The sequence below is a fragment of the Bufo bufo genome, chromosome 4, assembly GCF_905171765.1.
Source record: "Bufo bufo chromosome 4, aBufBuf1.1, whole genome shotgun sequence".
Taxonomy (NCBI): Eukaryota; Metazoa; Chordata; class Amphibia; order Anura; family Bufonidae; genus Bufo; species Bufo bufo.
The window spans coordinates 116,337,701-116,363,825 of NC_053392.1; the positions used below are offsets into that span (position 1 = coordinate 116,337,701).

General features: G+C 43.7%; 1 protein-coding gene across 2 annotated transcripts in view; it reads left to right on the plus strand.

Annotated features, from left to right (window-relative positions):
• Positions 1 to 3,141: 3,141 nt before the first annotated feature.
• The window catches only part of KY (kyphoscoliosis peptidase), a 41,264-nt gene continuing 18,280 nt past the window's right edge, over positions 3,142 to 26,125 (plus strand). For both annotated transcript variants that reach the window (XM_040427682.1, XM_040427683.1), the window contains exons 1-5: positions 3,142 to 3,459; positions 14,622 to 14,684; positions 16,414 to 16,488; positions 24,141 to 24,212; positions 25,154 to 25,236. In XM_040427682.1, the coding sequence (XP_040283616.1) occupies positions 3,345 to 3,459; positions 14,622 to 14,684; positions 16,414 to 16,488; positions 24,141 to 24,212; positions 25,154 to 25,236 (408 nt within the window). In that variant the 5' untranslated portion in view covers positions 3,142 to 3,344. The remainder of the gene's footprint in view (positions 3,460 to 14,621; positions 14,685 to 16,413; positions 16,489 to 24,140; positions 24,213 to 25,153; positions 25,237 to 26,125) is intronic.

Below are 26,125 nucleotides of genomic sequence, written 5' to 3' on the forward strand. Positions count from 1 at the left end.
TCTGTTGTTTGGGTTACTGAAGTCTTAATCCAAGTCTGAAAAAGTTCCAAATCCAGGTCTCTATTTGTCTGGGTTCCTGAAGTCTTGATCCAAGTCTCAGCAAGTTCCAAGTCCATGTATCTGTTTTTCCTGCCCTGTAGGTCAGCTTCCTTCAATCTGGATTCCATTCTTGCAGTGTTTTCAAGTTTTAGGCACAGTGGTTTCACAAAATCTGTAACACTTAAAAGTTCAAAATCTCCTGTATAGACCCTAGCTAAAGTGATTTTCTCACAATAGACATTTATCACCTATCCACGATGTACTCGGCGGTCTCCATCAGTCCCATAGACACATATACTGCAAATAGAACAATGCCTCACATGTTTGTCTACCCCTCTATTCAATATTTTCCTTGCTGTGGTTCAAGTGATCAGTGGAGATCCCAGTGGCAGGACTCAGGCAATCATCTATACACAGAATGTCCATTGTGGGAAAATCCCTATGAATTTTAAAATTCATATTTTCTACAAGGGGGAGTTTACCGCAATATGTTAATACAATGAACTTAAAGTGTACCTAAACTTTACAAAAACTTTATTAAAAACTGTTCTTAATCATATGGAGAAAAAAAAATTTGAGTTTTTTTTTCATGTTTGCCATATGAAATAGGCACCTGAAGTTCAGGTGTCTATCTTCGTTTGAAATCCATGCACTTGTACACCGCTGACATCGCAGCTATGTATTGGTGTATAGATTCCATAGGGGGCCACAGTAAGTGATGTACAGGTTGGGGCACACAGGAGGGCTACTCCTGCCTGTACCAGCTGCACTCTGCTAAAGCCTGGCATAGACTCTGTCATTTTGAGAGTCTAACAAAGATCCTTTTTTTTTTTTTTTTTTTTTAATAATATTTTTATTTTGAAAATATACAAAGTTAATACATAAACCAATTTAAAGTAAGTCAGTATATATAATAAGACAGACATACATATCCTGCCCCCCCCCCATTGGCTGTCGTTCTCCTTAATTCTTCACATACAACATAACAGTGAATACATTCAGAAATAACTGCCTACGTGGCTCAGCGTGCTACTCTCCGCTGCCTTTCCATATCCTCATACATTTTTATTTGTTGAAGGTATAAATCCCACTCCCTTGTAGATAAAGGGCAACTATTAAGGATCTTCTTTCCAGCTCTTGACTTGGCCCGGTCCCTTCTGCATTTCACTACTGTTAGTTTCGGATACTTAGGAGTAGAGTTTTACCCATCTGATGAAGATTTACCTCCCTGATGAATGTCTACTTGCCTGGTGAAGGTTTACCAGCTTGATGAAGGTTTAGCTGTCTGATGAAGGAATACCTGCCTGATAAAGGTTTACATACCTGATGAAGGTTTACCTGCCTTATGATGGTTTACATGCCTGATGAAGGTTAACATACCTGATGAAGGATTACCTGCCTGATGACGGGTTACCTGCCTGAGGAAAGTTTACATGCCTGATGAAGGTCTACCTGCCTGATGAATGTCTACTTGCCTGGGGAAGTTTTACCAGCTTGATGAAGGTTTAGCTGTCTGATGAAGGAATACCTGCCTGATGAAGGAATACATACCTGATGATGGTTTACCTGCCTGATGAAGGTTTACCTGCCTGATGATGGTTTACCTGCCTGATGATGGTTTACCTGTCTGATGATGGTTTACATGCCTGATGAAGGTTAACATACCTGATGAAGGATTACCTGCCTGATGAAGGATTACCTGCCTGATGAAGGTCTACCTGCCTGATGAAGGAGCCTCTCTCCTATGAATGCTTGTAAATACAGCATAATTCTTCTGGTTACACATTTGTCCCTTTTAATACAAAAATCTTTAACACTACACTGTCTGCTGGAAAAGTAAAAAAAAAATCTGAAAACTCCAAAACACCAATCCACTGAACACAATGGGGTAGCATATATAAAAGGAATTATGCCAGTTATAATTTCTTTGAAGAGAATGGTACCCCTTGAGGCATTGAGACAGTTGGTTCCTTCACATAAGGGTTGAGGATAGGTATTATGATATTTGATAAATTAATCTTTGTAATGCTGAGTTTGCCAGATCTCAAAACTGGAAAGGGAAACGCAGATATGAAATTAGCGTTATCCATAAAAAGTTGAAGAACAGTGCTCCTATGTTTTAAAAGTAAATGAGTATCTAAACCTCTTCAGTACCAAGGGTCTTTCTTCTTTTAAAGCTAGATTTTTGAAATATGAATCCAATTTTCCAAGCTTATGCTGCTTTATGTTTTCCAAAGGGAACCTGTCATCAGGATGGACATACAGAGCTGATTAAATATTCTTACTGTGTGTCCTCCAATCATTCCTAAACTGTCTTTATGTAAAAAAAAACAACTTTGAAAATGTCTCTAACATCATGACTAGGTACCTCATGGTTATCGGGGTGTTGTTCTACCTGAGGGGAGTCACAATTCATCTCTCTGCTCTCACGTCCATCTTGTTCTCCAAGACCTCCCCTCAGAGGAAACGATTCTGAGGACCACCCATTATCGAACATCATACTTTTCATTGCACACACACATCATCAGTGGAATTTAATGTTTTTTTTGTTTTTTTTTAATCAGTCCTATAAAAATACGCTTCAGTGACAAGTGATTGACTCCAAAGTTAGCTTCAAATGAAGGTTCTGTCCAACCTAGTGGCCCATTATCATGTCAAAGTCGGTCCTACTGCAGAATCCTCTAGTACTCAGTGGGTCCTGTCCAACCCTGGTTTTCACTAACATTTGTATGCCCTATTGGGGCATAAGGAAAGGGAATGTTTTATGGGTAAAATTAGTTGTAAACAGGAGCAACAGATAATATTTGTAAGTAATCTGATATGTAACAGGCCTCCATCATAAACAACATTCCAAGAAAGTACACAGTCCCAGTTTTATCTACACCACAAACTGTGTAAGAAGAGGCATCTTAGCTTGAACTACAGTTTTAGCTTGGCAAGCGTCCCAAGTGTTCTCTTCGACAAGCTCACATTGAGCCAGAGAAGGCTGGCACATAATGCAGAACAGGTGTGCAAACTGCTGCTAAACCATGTCCCAGGGAAAACGAGAGGAAACCCCATCTGCAGGGGGTCTCAGCTATCAGAGTAACTGAGTACAGAGTCCTCAGGGTCCCCTTTCTCCAGGGTGCTAATGGAAAGCTGGACGCTGTGGCCAGAATTTGTTAGCAGTGGTTCTGCAGGGAGGGGGTAGGAGAGAGGATTGGAAAGTAAAAGCTGGGGTTTGTTGCTGGCTGTCCTGCAGAAAGACTGGCCAGGCACTGCAGTAGCTGCTAGCTCATCTGACTATACAGTGTCTGCTCTCAGCTATGGAGATAAGGCAGGACTATAACTCATTACGCATAAATCTGATGCTTATAGTGCAAGCCCAGGACAAGCAGACTGAAGAAAACCAAGACCAGGAGTCTGCTCACCAAACGCAAGGTACATAGACATATATGCAGCTCTGCTATTGATATCTCTGCACGTGGGGGACCATGAAGAGGGCGAAAGAACTAACCAGATGAGAAAGGAATGAAAGCACAACACTGACTGACACTGGTGGGGTCGACGGCCCCGTCACACAACTGTATATTAGCATTGTGTTTCTGCTTCTGAAAGGACAAATCTTAAAGGGGATAGTATTTTTCATACTTGTGTGACTGATTTGATATATATATATGTATATATATAATTTTTTTGGGAAGAATTAAATATCCAAAAATGTCAAACGGTATATATTTGAATTGGATATACTATCTATCTATCTATCTATCTATCTATCTATCTATCTATCTATCTATCTATCTATCTATCTATCTATCTATCCACCGTATCTATCTATCAACTATCTAAAATAGCAAAAAGGCAGCACTCTGAAAAAGTATAAAAAATGCAAAAGGTTTATTCACCCATGTGGATATGCAACATTTCGGCTCAACCTTAGAGCCTTTCTCATCTTCATGGGTGAATAAACTTTTTGCATTTTTTTATACTTTTTTAGAGTCGTCCCTTTTTGCTATTTTGTATACTGGGCAATAAGTCTAGTCCCCCCAGGCGTGCACCTATTTTGTTCTTTGATTATTTTTTTTTCTCGAGTACTGCCATTTTCCTGCTTTTCTATCTATATCTATCTATCTATCATCCATCCATTTATCTATTATACAAGTCCTCCATGACATACGGATGCATTATGGTTTACTTCCCCCAATGAGTTCATTTGAACTGCATACCTGATTGGAAAAGGACCCTGTGTTGCATTGAGTACTGGGGAGGAATTGTCTTCTGACTATTTTTCATGGACAGAATGGACCGTTACTCCAAGGACAGTACAGTCTACTCTTCCATAGTCGGGCCGGGAGGTACTGTAGTAAGAATACAGCACATTCGTTAACAGCTCCCCAACATAGGAGATTGGGGTATCAGTTTCAAGTTCCAAAAGCACCCCATTAATTACAATACAATCAGCATCTTGCTCATGCCTGGTGACAAATTCTCTTTAAATGCTATTAAGGCTCCATTCACACGTCCGCAATTTCGTTCTGCATTTTGTGGAACGGAATTGCGGACCCATTCATTTCTCTGGGACAAGAACAGGCATATTATATTAGTGCCGGCAATGTGCGGTCCGCAAAATGCGGAACGCACATTGCCGCTGTCCGTGTTTTGTGGATCCGTGGATCCGCAAAACACATTGTGGACGTGTGAATGGAGCCTAAATCTACATGGGACACACACATGTGACAGATGTATATTGTGCCGCTGCAGCAGAGCTTGGCATTTGGGATTAATTCTGTACTGTTTTCCATCGAAATGGACAGTTAAAGACAACCTGTCACCATGAAAGCCAGTGTAATCTGCAGACAGGATGTAATAGAGCAGGAGGAGCTAAGCAGATTGATATATAGTTTTAGGGAGGAAAGATTCAGTAAAATTTATTTATGCATTGAGGGGGTAAATTATGAAGCTGAAATAGGCCTATATTAGGTATATTTCAGGCGCAAGATTGCAGCGCAACGATTAGTCGCGCTGCGGTCTGTGACTTTTCCCCGCTCATGCTAGGTCTAAAAAAGTGGATATGGCGTGGGCAGGGAAGAGGATGGGCTCTCATTTACCATTATCTACACCTGTTTCAGGTGTAGAAAAAGGTCTAAATGTAAGACAGCAAGAAAGCTGTCTTTCATTTAAAAGCAGCGGTGGAACTGCCAAAGTTGTGAAGAGGCCGGCGTCTCTTCACAACTCTGGCGGATCCACTACCAGGTATATAGGGGTTTATTAAGACCGGAGTCTAAAACGCCAGTCTTAATAAATGAACCCCTTAATCTCTGCTTCTCTGAGTTCAGTTGTATACAGGGGCTGTTTTATTAGTGACTAACAGCTATTTCTGTATACATAAATTTCACATGGTTGTGTTTGGTCTAGGAAACACATCTGTGTTATGGCTGCCTTTTCTGGACTGAACTCTGCACTTCTGATCCAAACTCACAGCATCATGACTTATGATGTTGTAAGTTCCTGCATGACCGTGGATCTACTGAACAGTCTCAAGGCAGATGTTACAGTCCATCAATAAAGTGCATTCATATGGCACCAGTAATGATTCAGATGTTAAAGGGCTTCTGTCAGCCCACTAAACCGTTTTTTTTTTTTTTGCTTAATAATAACCCCTACACTGCGATTTATCCATACATAAGTAAAATAATAATTTTGGTTCAGTAGAATTTGCTAAAACCCTATTTTTATAATATGTAAATTACCTTGCTACCAGCAAGTAGGGCGGCTACTTGCTGGTAGCAGCCGCATCCTCCGATGGTAATGACGCCCCCTCTGCTTGTTGATTGACAGGGCCAGGGAATGGAATCGTTCTCTGCTGGCCCTGCCTGTTTTCATTCAATATCTGGCGCCTGCGCCGCGGCCGTACCTATCTTCAATCGGCGCAGGCGCACTGAGAGGCGGCCACTCACTCGGCCGCTTCATCCTCAATGCACCTGCGCCGATGACGTCACATCTACACCCGGCGCAGGCGCATTGAGGATGAAGCGGCCGAGTGAGTGGCCGCCTCTCAGTGCGCCTGCGCCGATTGAAGATAGGTACGGCCGCGGCGCAGGCGCCAGATATTGAATGCTAACAGGCAGGGCCAGCGGAGAAAGATCCCGTCCGCTGGCCCTGTCAATCAACAAGCAGAGGGAGCGTCATTACCATCGGAGGATGCGGCTGCTACCAGCAAGTAGCCGCCCTACTTGCTGGTAGCAAGGTAATTTACATATTATAAAAATAGGGTTTTAGCAAATTCTACTGAACCAAAATTATTATTTTACTTATGTATGGATAAATCGCAGTGTAGGGGTTATTATTAAGCAAAAAAAAAAAACGGTTTAGTGGGCTGACAGAAGCCCTTTAAGTCCTAACTATAGCACTCTGGTACTAAATATACTGTTTCCTACTTATCTTGACCTATCCAATAAGGGCGTTCTCCCTCGTGGCAGGCATCAGTCTTCTGCTACATTATTTGCAGGATGCTCTCCTGAAGGATTCAGGTCTTTAGGTTTCCACTATATCCCGGAAGGCTTCTAGTGAATATGGACAATTCTGCACATCAATTATCCATTCGTGTCCCGGCACTTGGAAAGTTTCTCTCAGGCATGTGTGCTGGTGAGGTCCATAGGCTAGACTCATATTTAGACATAGACTTAGGGTACTTTCACACTTGTGGCAGAGAATTCCGGCAATCCGGATGCAAACGGGTGGCATTTGTCAGACGGATCCGGATGCGGATCCGTCTGACAAATGCATTGAAATACCAGATCCGTCTCTCCGGTGTCATCCGGAAAAACGGATCCGGTATTAATTTTTTTTGCATTTTTAAAGGTCTGCACATGCGTGCTGCAGTATTTTCTCCATCCAAAAAACGTAATAGGGACTGAACTGATGCATCCTGAACTGAATGCTCTCCATTCAGAATGCATTAGGATAAAACTGAGGTTCATGACTAGAGATGAGTGAATCGACTTCAGATGAAACATCCGAAGTCGATTCACATAAAACTTTGTTCTAATATTGTACGGAGCAGGAGCTCCGTACAGTATTAGAATGTATTGGTTCTGATGAGCCGAAGTTATTACTTTGCGAAGTCTCGCGAGACTTGGTGTAATAACTCCAGAAATTAATTTATACTGTAAAAAAACATTTCCTGAACTCGAGTTCGGTTCCAAGTGGTTCGGGAAATGTTTTTTTACAGTATAAATTAATTTCTGAGGCTATTATGCAAAGTCTCGCATGACTTCGCAAAGTAATAACTTCGGCTCATCAGAGCCAATACATTCTAATACTGTACGGAGCTCCTGCTCCGTTCAATATTAGAACAAAATTTTATGTTAATCGACTTCGGATGTTTCATCCGAAGTCGATTCGCTCATCTCTATTCATGACCATGTAGAAATATGGGTGTGTAACGATGTGGTTTCTTTGGGTGGAATTTTTATATTACAAATACAAATACATAAAAAAAATCAGGCTAAGTCCTGCTGAGCACGAGATGCTCCATGCTGTGTCTTTTCACATCAATTAATAGATGGAGCATTAATAAAATGAAAGCTTTTAAGCATCTTTTACATGATAAAAAGATATTTTTAGATATGGTTATGGAGCCATCTAAGCTGCAAAAGTCTGTTGGTTTTGAAAGATTTTGAGTCCCTGACATTTCGCACTGCCTCTAGCTTGCCTATTACTGCTTTCCTATGTATTGATCCAGTTTTCCTAACTAGACCTTGTCTCTCATCTTGCCCATCAGATGTGATGCCTTTTCCCTATAGTTAAATAGTTACATAGTTAATACGGTTGAAAAAAGACATTGGTCCATCAAGTTCAACCAAGGGATAGGTGGGGATTCGAATCCTAGAAGGAAGTGAGATCAGATTTCTACACATTTTCATAAGCATTAATGTTATTTACTTCTAAGAATTCATCTAAACCCTTTATAAAACGGTTCACTGTTCCTGCTGTGACCACGTCCTGAGGAAGTCTATTCCACAGATTCACAGTTCTTACTGTAAAGAAGCTTTGACGCTTCTGGAGACTGAACTTTTTCTTCTCCAGTCGGAGGCAGTGCCCCCTTGTCTTTTGAGGGCATTTTACATGGAACAGTTTTTCTGCGTATTTTTTGTATGGCCCATTTATATATTTATATAGGTTAATCATATCCCCCCTTAGATGTCTCTTCTCAAGACTAAATAAATTCAATTATTTTAATCTTTCTTCAGAACTAAGACCCTCCATGCCCCTTATCAGTTTAGTCGCTCTCCTCTGTACTTTTTCCAGCTGCAGAGCTTCCTTTCTACGGACTGGTGCCCAGAACTGAACTGCATATTCCATAGATGTAATATTACATCCCTGCCCCGCGAGTTCATGCATCTTTTAATGCATGACAATATCCTGGTGGCCTTAGCAGCAGCTGATTGACATTGTATGCTGTTATTTAATCTACCATCCACAAGGACACTCAAATCTTTCTCTATAAGTGACTCTCCCAGTGCTACATCACCTAGGACATATGAAGCACAGAGATTATTACTACCAAGATGCATAACTTTACATTTATCCATATTGAACCTGATTTGCCAGGTTGATGCCCAATCACTTAGAGTGTTCAAGTCATCTTGTAGTTTATGGACATCTTCCATAGACTGTACAGTACTACATAGCTTAGTTTGACCTCTCCATTACACCATTTGGACTTATTCATGGTTGATCTTCAGGTTCTGACTGATTGCTACGGTATGCTTGACTATTCTCCGGTTCTATATCAATGCCATGTTCCACAGTCAATCAGTAGCTACTTTAAGGACTAGGACCACAACCTGAGGATCCAATTGATAAGTTCAAACTTCCTTGCGGGGGTTCCTAGTGAAGAAAGGGAGCCTCTATTAGGTTGCTTTTACATTTCTAATTAATGACTGCTAATTAGTGAAGGTAAAGCACTACATTTACATGCAGCAATCACCTCCACAGTATGAGGATGAGCATTGGCTACTGTTATCACGCATCTTCATACTGCTGCATTGTTTCACGATCTGCTGCCCAGAAAAAAATTATTTAGGTGTCCCCCATGAACAATTGTTTCACTCAATAAAGGAGCCTTTCACTCATTAATTGGGTCGATTGTGGCATCTTAAAACAGGCAGATTATCGGAAATGAGCATTCGTAGGAACTTTTGTTCCCAATAATCGTCTCGAACTTCAGGCTGTGTAAATCTAGCTTTTAGCCAGTGCCAGATTGATTGCAGTGGCATGTCCAGAGCTCAGTGGGTGTTCACTTTAAAGTATGCTCTCTTTGACCTAGCCTGTGTCTCTTTGTTTCCTCCATCTCCCTCTCGAGTGCTTGCAATGCTGTATAAGCTATGATTTCTGGGAGAAAATGCAGCTAAATAGTTATCAAATTTGACCTGCTTTAGCCACAGGAGCCTCCACAATGCTAACTGATTACATCAGCAAAAAGCAAGGGTGAAAGGGAAGAGGATATAATCATGATTAGGGTTCGGGTTATCAAAGAATTCCGTTATGGATTCTGCTACCATAATTTATGGTTCGTGGTAGTGGAATCCATAACGGAATTCTTAGATAACCTGAACCTCGTATGTCGAACTAGAAAACACAAGTTCGCTCAACACTAATCATGATCACAAACTGCACAAAGTTTTGCATGGTACCTGTTGTTGCGGAAATTTTATTATGCGGACATTTTACTTTAGGATGTGTGTGTGTTTTTATAGTTTGTCATCTGTCTCCCTGTGTCTGATTTAGCCAAGGAGCGCTCTAGCAGAGGGTACTTTGGCTGAATCGGGACCAGTGGCAAAACCGTCAGTATGAAAACCTTCTCATTGGCTTGGAGACATATCTGCTTTTAAGACATGCATATCTGCCTTGTCGGTATACTAGTACCGTATACTGACAATAGCTGTAGCAATGTCTCGCAGATAATTTCAAACCTATGGGAACCTGTAGAATGATCTTTATTAGATACTGATCACCTTTGAGCAGTATTGAATGAGGTCCATGCTGACAGTGATGGGGGTGGGCGGCCACCTGGCTGATCAGACAGTGGACATGACTCATCCTTCCTTATACATGAGTCATGTGCGTGTGCATTGTCTGCCTGGCCACATTGATTGCCCCGCCCTGTCCTTTGACATCACTTCCTGCATGTTATAACTTCCTGTATCCTTGTCTTGGGCCAGCCCCTTTTACACCTTTTGTTAGTAAATAAAAGGTGAGCAGACTGAGCTGGGCGGGGGAGTTGCTCAGAATTTTCTATCAAGATGGTAACATTGTTGTCTCTCTCTGACTGGGGTTGAGAGAAGGGATTCACCCTTTTCCTTACACAAACTTTGATGCGAGCGGATTACAACTATTATTATTTACCACAACACTGTAGGTGTAAACTATAGCATATTTTTGATCAAGACTTTTTGCACACTTGCTTTATTTTTTACTTCAGACACATTGGGACATATAAAATGGATGCAAACATTTTGTAATATCCATACATTTTGTAATATTCATACTCATTTTGATGTACTTTGTATTTGTGTGTAAATTAATTAAGAGTAACTATACTTCAGAAACATTTTTCATAGCACATACAGACATATCAAAGCTTTTGACTGATGGGGGTCTGCTGTCCCTAAATTAGTACATTCTTTTCTGCATCCAGAGGATGAAAATTGTAAAGGATTTGTCCTGATCCTAGCTAGAGTATAAGATGGATTGTATACATTCTAGGCAATCCCTCTGAGTTAAATATATCAGCTGGACATACCCCTCTTGAGGGTATGGGCACACAGCTAAATTCTGACACTGATTCAGCAGCAGAAAACAGGAGTTTTCTGCTCCTGAATCCACATTCCAAACTCCATCAACAGTTTCCCATTGACTTCAATGTAAAAAACTCAACCGTGTGCACACAGTGTAAAAATGGTAGAGATTTTTTTCAGTAGCTGATTTGAAAAACTCTTGAGAAGTGACTCATTACTTCTTAGAAGCAGATTTGATCAATGGGGAACTAGAAAAACCGCAATCAAAAGCTCTTTTAAAACTCTTGTAAAAACTCCACCAAATTACAAATCTGCCACCAAAAACAAACAATTTTAAGCTACTGATCTTCTACTCATTTTTTCTGCTGTGGGTTTTAACCATGTGAACATAGCCTTAAAGGGTTTCTATCACTTCGTTTCACCTATTTAGCTTTCAGACACTAGCGATCCGCTAGTGTCTGCTTTATCTAACCATCCTAATATAAGAGCTTATTGTCCTGCCGTTTAGCTAAAATAACAACTTATATAGATATGCAAATGAGCCTCTAGGTGCTATGGGGGCGTGATTAGCACCTAGAGGCTCCGTCTACCTTAACAAACTGCCGCCGCCCAGCGCGTCCCTCCAGCCCGCCCATCTCCTCCGGAATGCGATGCTCCTCGTATTCGGCGCATGCGCAGTGAATGTCTGATCGCTTCCCTGCTCAGACATCTCCACTGCGCCTGTTCCTCGGAGCACTATGACGTCATCCGCGCAGGCGCAGTGGAGATGTCTGAGCAGGGAAGCGATCAGACATTCACTGCGCATGCGCCGAATACGAGGAGCATCGCATTCCGGAGGAGATGGGCGGGCTGGAGGGACGCGCTGGGCGGCGGCAGTTTGTTAAGGTAGACGGAGCCTCTAGGTGCTAATCACGCCCCCATAGCACCTAGAGGCTCATTTGCATATCTATATAAGTTATTTTTTTAGCTAAACGGCAGGACAATAAGCTCTTATATTAGGATGGTTAGATAAAGCAGACACTAGCGGATCGCTAGTGTCTGAAAGCTAAATAGGTGAAACGAAGTGATAGAACCCCTTTAAAGTGAAACCTTGATGCTACAATTGGTCTAAAACTGAGTTTAATAAGGTGCAGAGTCTAACGAATCCCCAGGTCATGGTCCTTAGAGAAGTTAGTAGCTGTAGCAGGACGCAGCACTGATGAGGCACCTGGAGAGTGGTCAGATGGAGATGTGGGTCACAGCCAAAAGATCATTCAGGTGTGGCAATCCAAAAGATGCAAATTAGGGCATGGTCAGGTCAGGATTCAAAACCCTAAAAATAGACCACAGGGAGCCAGATGAGAAGATATAACTTGCCCACAGCTAGAGTAGATTTCACAGAGTCGACATACACCTGTCCAAGGGAACTATATTTGAAAGTGGTAAAGTTTTAGGACTCTTTGAGAAACCACTATTTTAAAACATAACCTTTATTCCACATTGTTGGAATATATCCCATTGTCAGGGCCATCCTAGGGTTTTTAGGAGGCACGAGACATGGGATCGCCCCTATCGGGGAGGCTATTCCGTTTGTAGGTAGATCGGCAGAGATAGGGACATTATTAGGGATACTGCCCCACTCCCTATACTAATGCTATGTCTACTATTACCCACCTACAACCATATGAGATCGTAATAAAATTTTGCTTTACTTTTTGATTTCTTTTTTCTTTATTGTATATCTATATGGGTGAATTGATATTAAGTAATGAATTAAAGGTTATGTTTTAAAATAGTGGTTTCTCAGTGTGTCCCACAGCTAGAGTAGACAGATACAAAGTCCGTAACATCATTTCTCCAGCAAAAGCACCAGTAGTACCATGCAAGAAGATGCACAGTGTGTATGTAGTCTGCCGGGGTGACCTGATAATTTAAAAGAATGGTCCAGTATAGAACCTGGAATAGCAGCGCAGGGGACAAAAAGGTTAGACCCTTAGGAAGGTGACAATTCCCCCCACTCCCCTTGGCTAGAATGCACTGGGGATGCACAATGTGTGCAGGAGCTTCTGGGCATGGTCTGTATACAGTAGATAGTGATAGGCTGTTTAGGCCCTTCCAGCAGATGTCACGATCCCTCCAGGGCAGACCATCTCCAGCAGTTCACAGTTGTCAATGCAATAATTCTATCCTGCTGAAAAAAACATTGTAGAGAAGAAGGCACATTCTTATTTTTGAGGCAAGATTACTCCTACATTCATGATCAAAGTTTATCAAAAGCACTAACCAACCACCGCTTCAGAAGCAAAAAAAGCCTGCTTTGGACGAATGGTGTCCCTCCAGATATTGTCCTGAATAAAGGGGGATATGGCATCTCTCTCTGGTAATGAGATGCATGAAATTGATTGTGCAGTCGTAGGACGCTGCTTCTCAGCTTTCTATTTAGAGAACACCTCAGCATAGTCAGAGTGTTGTGGAGGAAGTCCAGAAGGCGCTTCTAGCTACAGAAGAAAAAGCAGAAGGAGAAAGAACCTGAAGACATCTCTGGAAACAGATCGATCCCTCAGAAATAAGTTATCTAGTAGACCAATTAAGAGCAGGGTTATCTAGACAGAGTCAAGAAGTCCAACAAGATTGGATAGGTGTCAGATGGTAGAACCAGAAAGGTAATTCACAATGTAACAGACCAGCCTGCAACCAAACAGGTGAGGTGCATTAACAAACTAGACCTTCTTGATTGTTGGAGCCATTCCTAGTCATTAGAAAAGTGATTAGTCCAGATGTAACAATTAGAGATTAGCGAATCGTTAGTAACAATGTAAGCTACAGCATTTGGGTTAAAGTGACAGGTTCCCTTAAAAGCGGAACATTGCAGAAGCAGTGGTGGATGCGCATTATGGTACATCAACTCTTATGGAGGATCACCAGGAAAAGTTGTAGTGAGTAGATGGCAAGGTCATTGCATTCTAAGAGAGGTAATGTTCAAGCCAGGGAGGAAAGGCAATTGTTGATCCAGAGATCTTCCCATATATTGCTCCAATTGCTTTGCTACATTTTCTTCAGGCAGGCACAACCCATTTAGCTCAGCTTTATCTCAGCTGCTACATCTGCATATATAAATACATACATTTAGAATATTATACACTATTACATGGGACCTCTTGATCAATTGCTCTTAGGGAAACCCACAATCTAAAATTGAATTATCCAAATCAGACAATCTATAGTAAATCATATGAGATGATGATAACAAGAAGGTATGTGGGTCTTTTGGCCTCATGCCTCAGAGAAATTATAGTTTGTATACTGAATATTGGCTTAGATGGTAAAAATAGGTAAGGTCTTTGAATGTGCACACCAGCGATAATTCAGACAAATTGAACCTTGCCTTGCTTATTAGAAGATTGCCCGGGCTGTAATGAATAAATTGGGCATACATTTTAGCAGCTTTTTTTTTACCAATTACTGCATGCATCACAATCTGGTGATTAACAAGGATATTATGTACAGTGAGAGCGTCCAAGTCACAGGTCCCATTAATCCTTTTTAGCTTCAGAACTTAATTTATTGGCAACACGAAAGAAATAAGACACCAATTTATTTCTGGTTACAATGGTGTCCTCAATCCAAGGTCACGCTCTGTCATTCATGGTTTTATTACTACTTGGTAAATCAGCTTTAATTTTCACACACTTCATAAGAAATAGGTGGACAACGTTTCTAGCAGGGTTCATACAACACGCATGTGATAACATCTGGGGTACATTTACCATTCACTGTATGCATGGGCCAGTGATATATGATTTCCATCTTTTTCATTAGTGACACCTTCTTTGAAAAACCCTCTTGCTGGGCGCCACATCATCAGTAGCTATGAGAACCAAGGTAAGTCAATTTCCTTAACATGAGTCTAAATTGTAAGTGTTAACCATAGTTATATCTATCTGGACAATAGTATTACTATTTTCAGGCTGTACAGGGTACTTCACATATGTTCACAGCCAAATGTAAGAAAAAGAAAAAAGAAAATCCCTTTATTGTCCCTCAGTGGGGAAATTTTGGCATAACAGCAGCAATCACATTCACAGGAGCAAAAATAAGAGTAATTAGAAATTAAAGAGTAAAAATACAAGAGAAACATAACAGAATTTACTTAAAAAATTCACTACTGGGTTTCTGGGAACAGTGGTGGTTATAAATCCTAACCGCAGCTCCGATAACGTTCCTTTGTGCACCTAAGATGCAGCAGTCTGTTACTGAAGGATCTATCTACCTCCACAACAACAGCTTTGTGCATGGGGTGGGAGATATTGTCTAACAGTGATGTTAATTTTGCTAGAGTTCTTCTGTCTTCCACCTGCTGCACTGGATCAAGGGGACAACCTAGGACAGAGCTGGCCTTCTTAATGAGCTTATCTAATCTCTGTCTCTCAGCCACAGATAAGCTGCTCCCCCAACAAACCACACCATAGAATATGGCTGATGCCACCACTGAGTCAAAGAAGGTCTTTAGGAACGTCCCCTTCACTCCAAAGGACCTCAGTCTCCTCAACAGATAGAGTCTGCTCTGACCCTTTTTGAAAAGAGCATCAGTGTTATGGCTCCAGTCCAGTTTGTTGTTTAGGTGAACACCCAGGTACTTATAAGAGTCCACCACCTCAATGTCCGTTCCCTGTATGTTCACCGGAAACCAAAGCAGGGGGCCTGTGTCTGCGGAAATCCACCACCAGCTCCTTGGTTTTGCCAGTGTTGATCTGGAGCTGGTTCCACTGACAACAGTCCACAAAAGTCCCCTGTCTGTACTCTGAGTCATCCTCACCTGTGATAAGGCTGACTATGGCAGAGTCATCAAAGAATTTCTGTAGGTGGCAGCCTGGGAAGTTGATGGAGAAGTCTGCAGTGTAGAGCTGCAGATCAGCTTGTCAGAGACACAACCCTGAGATTTAAAAAACTGTGGGCGTTCTGTGAGGTAGTCAAGTATCCAATGTGACATGGGGTGGTCCACTCCTGCCATCTCCAGGAGCCAACACAATAATGTATTTAGTTTCACAGTGGATGCTCTTCCTTGATCTACCCATATTACCAGCTTTATTAAGGCTTTCAAAATGATGGAAACCTTGATTTCAATCCCAAAAGAGCTCATTATAATTCATAGTCCATTGGTCACCATTTGGATCCATCCTACAATGGATCAGGCAGTGCTTTATTGCTTTCACTATAAGTGGAAGCATAGAAGCCATGATTCTAGTGTAAATATGACATTACCTACATTTTTTCACCATAGTTATCCATTCCCTTACAACAGTTTGTGTATCACTGGACTTCACCATTCGCTCTGGCATAAAAGGCACTGATATTGGAGACTAATGTCAATAGGCAACAATGGCACACCTTGCCCAGAAGGTCTGTGTTTCCTTCAAGCTAGTTGTAAGGATTGTACTGATAGAAATGTTCAACATCTTGGCCATGATTTTTCAAACAGGCCTGTAGATACCCAACATGGTCACTTCCAGCAAACTCAGGCACCTGTAGCAAAACTATGCACATTGCATAATTGCTCTAGGTTTTCATGGTCAGATGCATTAATATGTGAATGTTTTAAATTTTGCATAAGGAAGTCAAGTTCGAGTAGAAATTCATCCCAAAAATAGCCAGCCACAGCTCTTCAGCAGGCCATTAGTGCCTAAAGGTAAGTGGCTGTATTTTACATTTTGGAGTTGCTAGAAATTTTTTTGTAAATGCACAGGGGGATTCTTTTGTTACCTAGAATCATTTATAAAGTTATATCACTGATGGACTTCAACCTTTATGTGATGGCTTCTTTTTGTATAGTCCTTATTCTCCAATCATAGGGAGACCCATTAAATGGTTATTCCCATCTTAGACATTGATGGCATATCTCCAGAATATGCCATCAATGCAAAATGGGTGCAGGTCCCACCTCTGGGACTTTCTCCTACCTCCAGAATGGGCTCCCAGAAGTGAAGGAGAGTGTATTGAGAAAGCGTGGCCACCCTTTGTTCTGGGAGTTCTCAAAATAGCCAAGTGGTGGCTTGACTATTTCCAGCAGTCTCAAAGCAATGAATGGAGAGGCCACCATGTCTGCACTGTGCACTCTTCATTTACTGCTCGGGGACTTCTGAAAATAGCAGGTGAGCTTTGAGGGAACTGTTCTTTACATAGGAGCGGGTCTCATAGTTAGGATTTACTTGTACCCCTGTGGGCCAGTTGGAGCCTGATTGTCAATGTCTATTTAGTCACGACCACAAGTGTGTATATCAAACTCAATATTTCGTGTTATTTTAGCTTGATATCCCTGTCCATTCTTCTACTGTGGAGCACTTGGTTAGTGGGGGGCCAGACCAAGTTGGTTCCACCTCCTTTTTTACAGAGTGGCAAGAACATATACAGGAGTTCTCTCTCCAGAGGAACTTTATTTTTGCAAACTAGAGGGTGGGCAAGGATACAGAGAGGGAAATAAACACCCAGCATCACTACAAGGGACCCATTTTGATGTTTGCTATGTAGCCCCTTCTATTCTCTGAAAGACACTGGCTACATGATGGTCCTCAGCTGGTCCTCTTTTCTCCACTAATGTAACCATAAGACCTCCTGCACACAACTATATATTCGGTCTGCATCCGATCCACATTTTTTGCGGAACTGATGCGGACCCATTCATTTCAATGGCTCCACAAAAGATGAGGACTACACATTGTGTGTTGTCCACATCCAAATGTCCGTTCCACGGTCCCGATTTTTTTTTTAGAACATGTCCTATACTTGTCTGTTTTGCAGACAAGGATAGGACATTGTTACAGAAGTTAAAAAAGAAATAGCGGCATGCGCTTGGCCGGTATCTGTGATTTGCCAACGGCAAAACGGATACAGTCGGGTGCATGAGGCCATAGGGCTGTACACAGGATTTTGTAGACAGTGCAGAGAGGGGAAACCATACTTGCATAGTAGGTGCATACGTATACACAAAAAACACAAACCTATTCATGCACACATATGCATATACATGCATTCACACACACATATACACACTGTGATAAACACCCTTGCCATCGATCCTGGATTTTTCTCACAGAGGCAGTTGGGCACAGCAGGACATGACTGCTTCAGCCAGATGTAATATCCAGACAATGATGCCGTGAAAACCTCTCCCTCCTCCATTTTCTCTTCAATTCTACTGCTGTCTGTATGTAATGCTGCCTGCCATCTGCAGGTGAAAGGTAAACATCCCCAGAAGGCAGAAGGCTTTACATACAGATTGTCTACTTTGCAATAGAGACCAGGAGATTATATCCTACTGCAGCCACCAGTAAGGGGGGTTAATTACAAACAGTTGCTAAAAATATATATTTAGCTATTTGTCAGTTATATCTGGGTCTGGTAAAGCTGTAGGAGTTATTACACAGTAGTGTGATAGTGCATGCCCTTCAGGTAGCTGGGAAAGCTGGCTGACAACACCTCTGTTTGTTATAATAGTGGTCTTAAGCCACTGAAGAAATAAACATAACAACTAGAGATGAGCGAATTTTTCAAAAATTCGATTCGCCGAATTTTTGGAAAAAATTTGGTTCGATACGAATTTATTCGTCGCGTATTTCCTTAAAAATTGGCTATTTACTGGCTGCAAAGAGCCTTTATAGTGGTGTAGAACACTGTGCCTTGCAGTACCATGTATAGGGAGTCTGCTTTGGTATTGAAACAATACTGTGAGTCAGTATGACATGCAGATGACAGGCGTCGCTCTTAGAATCACTGCACACTTCACTTATTCGGGCAGTCACGGGGCCAAAACTGTCCAAATAACTCAAGTGTAAACTCAGCCTTACAGGTCAATGTTAGCGTCAAGAACAAGCGCACTCCTTTTACACGTCGTCAGCTGATTCCACCTAGATGTCAACAGAACCTGTTTTATTAAACGCTTATACAAGTAGAGCCCCCGACAGAGTGGAGAGGGTGTCAGCAGTAAGTTTGTGTTGACGTCACTGATTATTTTGCCCTTCCTCTGATCCGTCAGAACAATAACCCACAAAAAACGGATCCTGTCTGTGGAGCATCTGCCTTCAATAGGTCAGCATTTGGTCAGTAATCCATCAGTATTGCTAATGCCAAAAAAACAGGAGTAAATTCAAAACAGTGAATGGAATATTTGCATGTCTTCTGTGTTTTGTACCCACTCCTGCTTTTGGCTACCAAATCACAAGCCAATTCTGATGGGACCATACAGGCCTTACAGCTGCTACACAGACAGGATCCGTTGTGCGTCTCATTTTTCCTTCCTTCTGACAGATCAGAAGAAGGGTCAAATAAATGATGATGTCAGCCAGGTCAAAAGGCAAAATAGGGACCCAATCATGAAGTGGGGAGGATGGGAACAGCATGAGAAGTCCACAGAGTGGCCCTATGACATAGAGGTGAGTTGGAAGCAGCATGAGGAGACCACAGAGTGGCCCAATGACAGAGTCTGGAGGTGGCGGCAGCATCAGGAGGAGGTCACAGAGTGGCAACGTGACATAGTGTGGAGGTGGCAGCAGCATGAGGAGGCCACAGAGTGGCGAGGTGACATAATGTGGAGGTGGCAGCAGCATGAGGAGACCACAGAGTGGCACAATGACATAGTGTGGATGTGGCAGCAGCACCATGAGAAGACCACAGAGTGGCAAGGTGACATAGTGTGGAGGTGGCAGCAGCATGAGGAGGCCACAGAGTGGCAAATTGACATAGTGTGGAGGTGGCAGCAGCATGAGGAGACCACAGTGTTAAGGTGACATAGTGTGGAGGTGGTAACAGCATGAGGAGGCCACAGAGTGGCAAGGTGACATAGTATGGAGGTGGGTGGCAATACCATTACCCGCTGAAGATGGTGGGTGAAAGAAAAAGCACTTGGCATCAGATGTGTGGCATCAGGCGGATAGCAGCATCAGAATAATAGCTGAGGCAGGTAGCCAGAAGAAACCGGTCTCTTTTGTCAATGTGTTGGTGTGGCACCATGGATGATCTAGTCTGATGCATCAGGCATTGGAGGGTGGAAATCCTGACTGATCCACGCCTGATTCATCTTGACAAAGGTCAGTCTCTCCACATTTTGGGTGGACAGGCGAGTTCTTCTTAGGATAACTATGGCCCCCACCGCACTAAGCACCTGCTCTGATGCCACACTACTAGCTGGGCAGGACAGCTTTTCCAGGGCAACCTCAGCTAGTTGCGGTCACAAATCCAGTTTGGCTGCCCAGTAGTCCAGTGGATATTCAATGACAGCTACTAGCTGGGCAGGACAGCTTTTCCAGGGCAACCTCAGCTAGTTGCGGTCACAAATCCAGTTTGGCTGCCCAGTAGTCCAGTGGATCTTCAATGACGGCTGGCAGGGTGCACTCCAAGTATGCCACCACCTGCTGGTTCAGGTTCTGCTCTATGTCTAGCTGCTGGTGAATAGTTTCTTCATTATGCGGGTGAAGAAAGCTGCTCATCAGCAACTCTAGACTCATGCTGCTGCTGATAGAGCTGGTACTGCTCCTGCCACCTCTCCCCAGCAGCCATGGCAGTGGAACGTGAGCGCAGAGGGCCCCCGGTCAGACCTGCGAGAGGATGGACGATGGCGCAGATAGGCAGCGGCCAACTGACTACATAGGATGTCTCTATAGTTGCGGTCACAAATCCAGTTTGGCTGCCCAGTAGTCCAGTGGATCTTCAATGACGGCTGGCAGGGTGCACTCCAAGTATGCCACCACCTGCTGGTTCAGGTTCTGCTCTATGTCTAGCTGCTGGTGAATAGTTTCTTCATTATGTGGGTGAAGAAAGCTGCTCATCAGCAACTCTAGACTCATGCTGCTGCTGATAGAGCTGGTACTGCTCCTGCCACCTCTCCCCAGCAGCCATGGCAGTGGAACGTGAGCGCAGAGGGCCCCCGGTCAGACCTGCGAGAGGATGGACCATGGCGCAGATAGGCAGCGGCCAACTGACTACATAGGATGTCTCTATAGTAGTTCAGTTTGTCCTCCCTCTGAGCGGGTGTAAAGAAAGCAGTCATTTTGGACCGCTAGCAAGGGTCCAAAAAGGTGGAGAGCCAGAAGTCATCCCTCTGTCGAATGGTGACAATTCGGCTGTCACTACGCAAGCGAGCGTGTATCAGGCCATTTGTGCAAATGACTCGGAGGGACTCCCTGCCTCCATCTCCACTGCATACTGCCATGGTGTGTCTGGGTCTTCTGCCTCATCGCCCTGTAGCTCTTCTGCCTGCTCCTCCTCTCCTGTCACCGGTGTAGAAAAACCACCCATTTCGCTACACATTGCTTATGCTCCAATGTCCTCCTCCTCCAGTTCAGCCCCACAGGGCTCATGTGGCCGTGAGATCTAGGCGCCACGTCTCCAGTCCCCTGACCAGCCAGATTTACCAGCATCTGTTCCAGAACATGAAGCAGTGAAATGACATCGTTCATCCCGTAGTCCTGGCGACTGACAAATAACGTGGCCTCCTCAAAGGGCCTAAGCAAACGGCAGGTGTCACGCATGAGCTGCCACTGGCTGACATCGAAGTTACACAGGGGAGAACTCCTGTCCACTTGGATTATCAAGAAATCGTTTATGGCCTTTCTCTGTTCGTATAGTCAGTCCAACATATGCAGGGTGGAAATGTCGCATATCAGCCTATGTTGGGGCATGCCGTTCTGCCGCTGCAGCTCAAGGAGGGTGTGCTTTCCGGTGTACGAGTGGCTAAAGTGCATGCAAAGTTTCCTGGCCATTTTTAGGATGTCTCACAGATGGGCAGAAGACTTCAGGAACCGCTTGACAACCAGATTGAACACGTGTGCCATGCAGGGCGCATGGCTTAGCCTTCCTTGACGCAGCGCCAACACAATGTTCTTTCCGTTGTCGATCACCATGGTTCCGATTTTGAGTTGTCACGGAGAAAGCCAGGATTTGATTTCTTGATGAAGGACATGGAGCAGTTCCTCCTGTGTGTGACTCACGTTTGCCCAGGCAAAGGAGGAGCAGAACAGCGTGACACCGCCGTGCCCTGCTCATGTGGTATGCTGGAGGGGAACTGTGAATTGTCCCCGCAGTGGAGGCTGAGGACATGGTGGGGAATGAGGAGGCAGAGGCGGACATTGTCGCAGGACCAACGGCGTGACAACGTGGAGGCGGAAGCAGCGTCACCTGGCCAAGTTACTAGAGTGGCTGTGCAGGAACCACATTCACCCAGTGGGCCGTAAAGGACATGTATTGTCCCTGACCGTAGTTACATCTCCACACGTCGGCGCTGCCGTGCACTTTGGCAGACACCGACAGGCTCAAGGACTGGCCCACCTTCTGTTCTACATGTGTGTGCAGGGCTGGTACTGCCTTTTTGGCAAATAAATGACGGATTGGGACTCTCCACCTCGGCTCGGCACAAGCCATCAGTTCTCTGAAAGGTGCAGAGTTCACCACTTGGAAAGAGGGGGCCTGCAGCACCAGAAACTTGAACAGGAGCACATTCAGCTTCTGCGCCGTTGGATGAGTGCACGCATACTGTTGTCTCTTGGCAATCGCTTCAGTGATCAATTGCTGATTGAAGGACTGACGAGGAGTAGGAGGGCAAGGAGCAGGAGCATCAGGACCAGCAAATGACGGGAAGGACAGACAGCTCCCTTCGGCTGAGGTGGTGGAGCCTTGACTGCCTGAAACCGGGTGTGTGCCACTGGGTGATGCAGCGGTCGCCCCTGAGGAAGCCAGAGAGCGAAACCCGGGTCAGGCAGGAGTTCGAATTGATTTTATTATGCCTTTTATCTACCATTGTTTGTGAGTAGAATAAAACCTTTTTTTAATAACAACTAAGAGGGTACTTCACTATATGCCGGTCATTTAATCCTACAGAGGAGGTGTCAGAGGAGGATTGAACCCCTTGAGATAGGAGGACGGAGGCTAATACCCTGATTCTTACACCTGTGTAGCGTTCGACTGGATCCTAAGCGGCGCGGTTTCAAATCCCTTTACAGCGGTTGCTGCAGCAGGCTGGACCACCACATGGGAGCCACGGTTCTCCCAGGCCACTTTATGGTGACGCTGCATATGTTGACGCAGGGCCATGGTGCCAACATTGGCACCCTGGTCACGCTTTACCTTCTGCCCACAGATTCTACATATGGCCACGTTCACCTCCTCCGGCGTCTTAACAAAAAACTGCCACAACGCTGAGTTGGTGATTTTACCCCCAACACTACGCACTGACTGACTGCTACCACCGCTGCCTCCGTGAACCCATGCACCGCTACTTCCCATGCAGGTAGGCTCCTGCGAAGCGGGTGGTCTACCCCTGGCATGTTTGGCTACCGACCTCCCACTGCTGCCACCCTGATGACTCCCTGCCACGCTAGCAACTTGCTGGCTCCGCTGCTGGCTCATGGGCAAGCTGCCACCCTCTTCTCCCGATGATGATGAAGCCTCTTCTTCACCCAGCTCACAAGTGCGATCAGCTACATCATCATTATCGAGTACTGACTGCATGTCACTGATGTCCTCCTCAACCGTCACCAGCTCCCACGCCACTCTCTTCATCACTACTTGCCCGCCTACCAGAGAAAGCAGCGGATGTCTCCTCCAGATCTTGGCTGGGCAGTAGCTGCTGACTGTCCTCTAGTAGCTCGTCCTCACTGAAAATTGGAGCCGAGCCTACGGCATATAATACTTCTTGCGCTGAGGGACCTGAAAATGACAGAGGAAGGTTCAGGACAGGTGGGGGAACAGGGCCTGCTCCCAGGCCATGCCAACTAAGCGTCGTGTCAGAGGAACACCCGTCTCTTGGTTGGGGGTGTCTGATGTCACTTGGGTCAAAGTGGATGACCGAGTCAACCATTCAAGAACCACTGGGTTGCTGGTCAAGACACAACCGCTAGATGACATCGGGAGCTCAGGCCTCTCGCTGCGACCCCTGCTGCCACGTTCCCTTACTCTGCTGCGACCTGTGCCTGCACCAAAAACATTTAGGCCTCTGCCACTCACCTGTGCAGGGCATGGCACTTCTCTGTCTGACATACTGTTAGATCAAATAAATAAATTGGAAATAAAAACACCCCAAAAAAGTCTGTCATTTTCTCACTTCACCACACAACGGCAAATACTTTTTGTGCCACTAATACGCGGGAAAAAAAGGCTTTAGAACATATAACTGCACCACTGAACGGCAAATATATTTTTCCTTTTTCCACTAATACACTCCACAAAAGGCTTTAGAACAGATAACTGCACCGCTGAGCGGCAAATATAGCTGCCAGCATGCTAAGGTGTCATGGTTATATGAGAGTCATGAGAGATCCTACTAGAACACACTGTATGTTCTGTATCTTGCAGATGCGACAGTTTCTACCTGGAATGGCAGCAGATGGGAGCAGGTGTCACAGCCTAGTGCCAAAGACTTCTATGGTAAGATGGACATTTAAACAGAACTGAAGTCAATAAAACGTGCATATACTTATCTACAACTGTATAAGAAACATATTAAGGAAGTGTTTAAATCAATGGAAAAAAGTTTGAGATTAAACATTACTAGATTTATAAGGTCTGCATACAAATAAAAAGCTCTTAAAAGTATTTAAAGGGGTTTTCCAGTTTGCAGCAACATCCTTTAAAAGTGATCTTTTCTAAAGGGATCTGTTATTTTGTAATGTATTTCTTTTATCTTTATTGCTCCTATCTCCTGTAATGTTTAAGGAGAGAGAGAGAGATCAGACACACAGGAGGATCTTGTGATCTTCAGAAGCAGTGTAGAAGCAGTTGTTTTATCAGGCTCAGGAGCTCAGCTAGCTCGGACATGCCACCAATTCCTCTCTGCTGTCTTTCAAGTCTTTATTACCAGGGACAGATCTTGCCTGACAACAAGCAGTGGACTACAACTTAGGTGGGAGTGAGAACCCTACTGACAATGACTTTACATTATATCTTCAGCTGGACGCAGACATATTTTTAAATGAAATAAACAAAGTGAAGAAGCAGCACCACTCGGTCCTTGTTGATGTATCCAAATAGATGCAACAGCCTCACCGATGGCCTTGGATCCAACGGCCGGAGTATTCAGATAAATGCAGACGGTATCAGCAGCATCTCACATCATCGACTTTTATTTGGACTTCAAAGCAACAATACACATGGCAACGTTTCGGCTGACACACAGCCTTTGTCGTTGCCATGTGTATTGTTGCTTTGAAGTCCAAATAAAAGTCGAGGATGTGAGATGCTGCTGATACCGTCTGCATTTATCTATATTTTTAAATGAAGTGATTTAAAAATTTGCTAGTTACACCATTCTCTAATAAATGACATTGTGTGAAAGTACAGTGACTCTCTAAAAAATATTATCTTATTAGCCTACCCCTGGGATAAATCCTGCCTCAAGTCAATGCCTGTCAACTTGAAGAACTTTGAGAAACTGGATGCCTATGCTGTGCAGGTATGCTTTCCATGTTATTCTACTGTATTAACCCCTTGACCCATAATGCCCCCATATGCGCCTGCGGGTGTATGGAGCGGGCCTCTGCAGTGACCCTGCTCCAAACACGGTGTGTACCGGCTGTTTCATACAGCCGGCACCCGGCCGCACTGACAGCCCCCGTCATTTAACCCCTAAGGTGCCGCAATCAAAGCTGATCGCGGCACCTGTGAGTGAAGGCAGAGGGATGCGGTTCCCTCTGCCTTCTGATTGGACCAGCTGCAGTGAAATTGCGGGGCTCGGATCGGTTGCCATGGCAGCCTGGATGCTTCTGAAGCGATCCAGGCCTGCCATTGCATTCTCCATACTGAGCTATGCACGAGGCACAGCTCAGAATGGAGGGAGTAAAAATACTATTCACCCTAATAGATCTCTATTAGGGGGAATAGGAGAGGGGATCAAAATATACTATGTACTAGCGCATGGGAGATATGGGAGATAATCGTTATAAAAAAAAAAAAAAAAACACCAATATATAAAAAGTTTGAATCACCCCCTTTTTCCCAATTGTACATATAAAAATACATAAACAATAAAAAATATAAACATATTGGGTATCGCTGCGTCCGCAAATGTCTGAACTATTAAAATATTTCTAAAAATTCCTGTGCAGTGAACACCATAACAGTAAAGAAATGTCGATTTGCTTTTTTTTTTGTTATCTTGTCCCCCCAAAAAATTTAAGAACAGTGATCAAAACGTCATATATACTACAAAAATGGTATCAGTAAAAACTACAATTCGTTATGCAAAAAACAAGCTCTTATACAGCTCTGTAGACCGAAATATAAAAAAAAATTATGGCCGTCAGAATTTAGAGATGCAAAAATAATTTTTTTCAAAGTAGTAA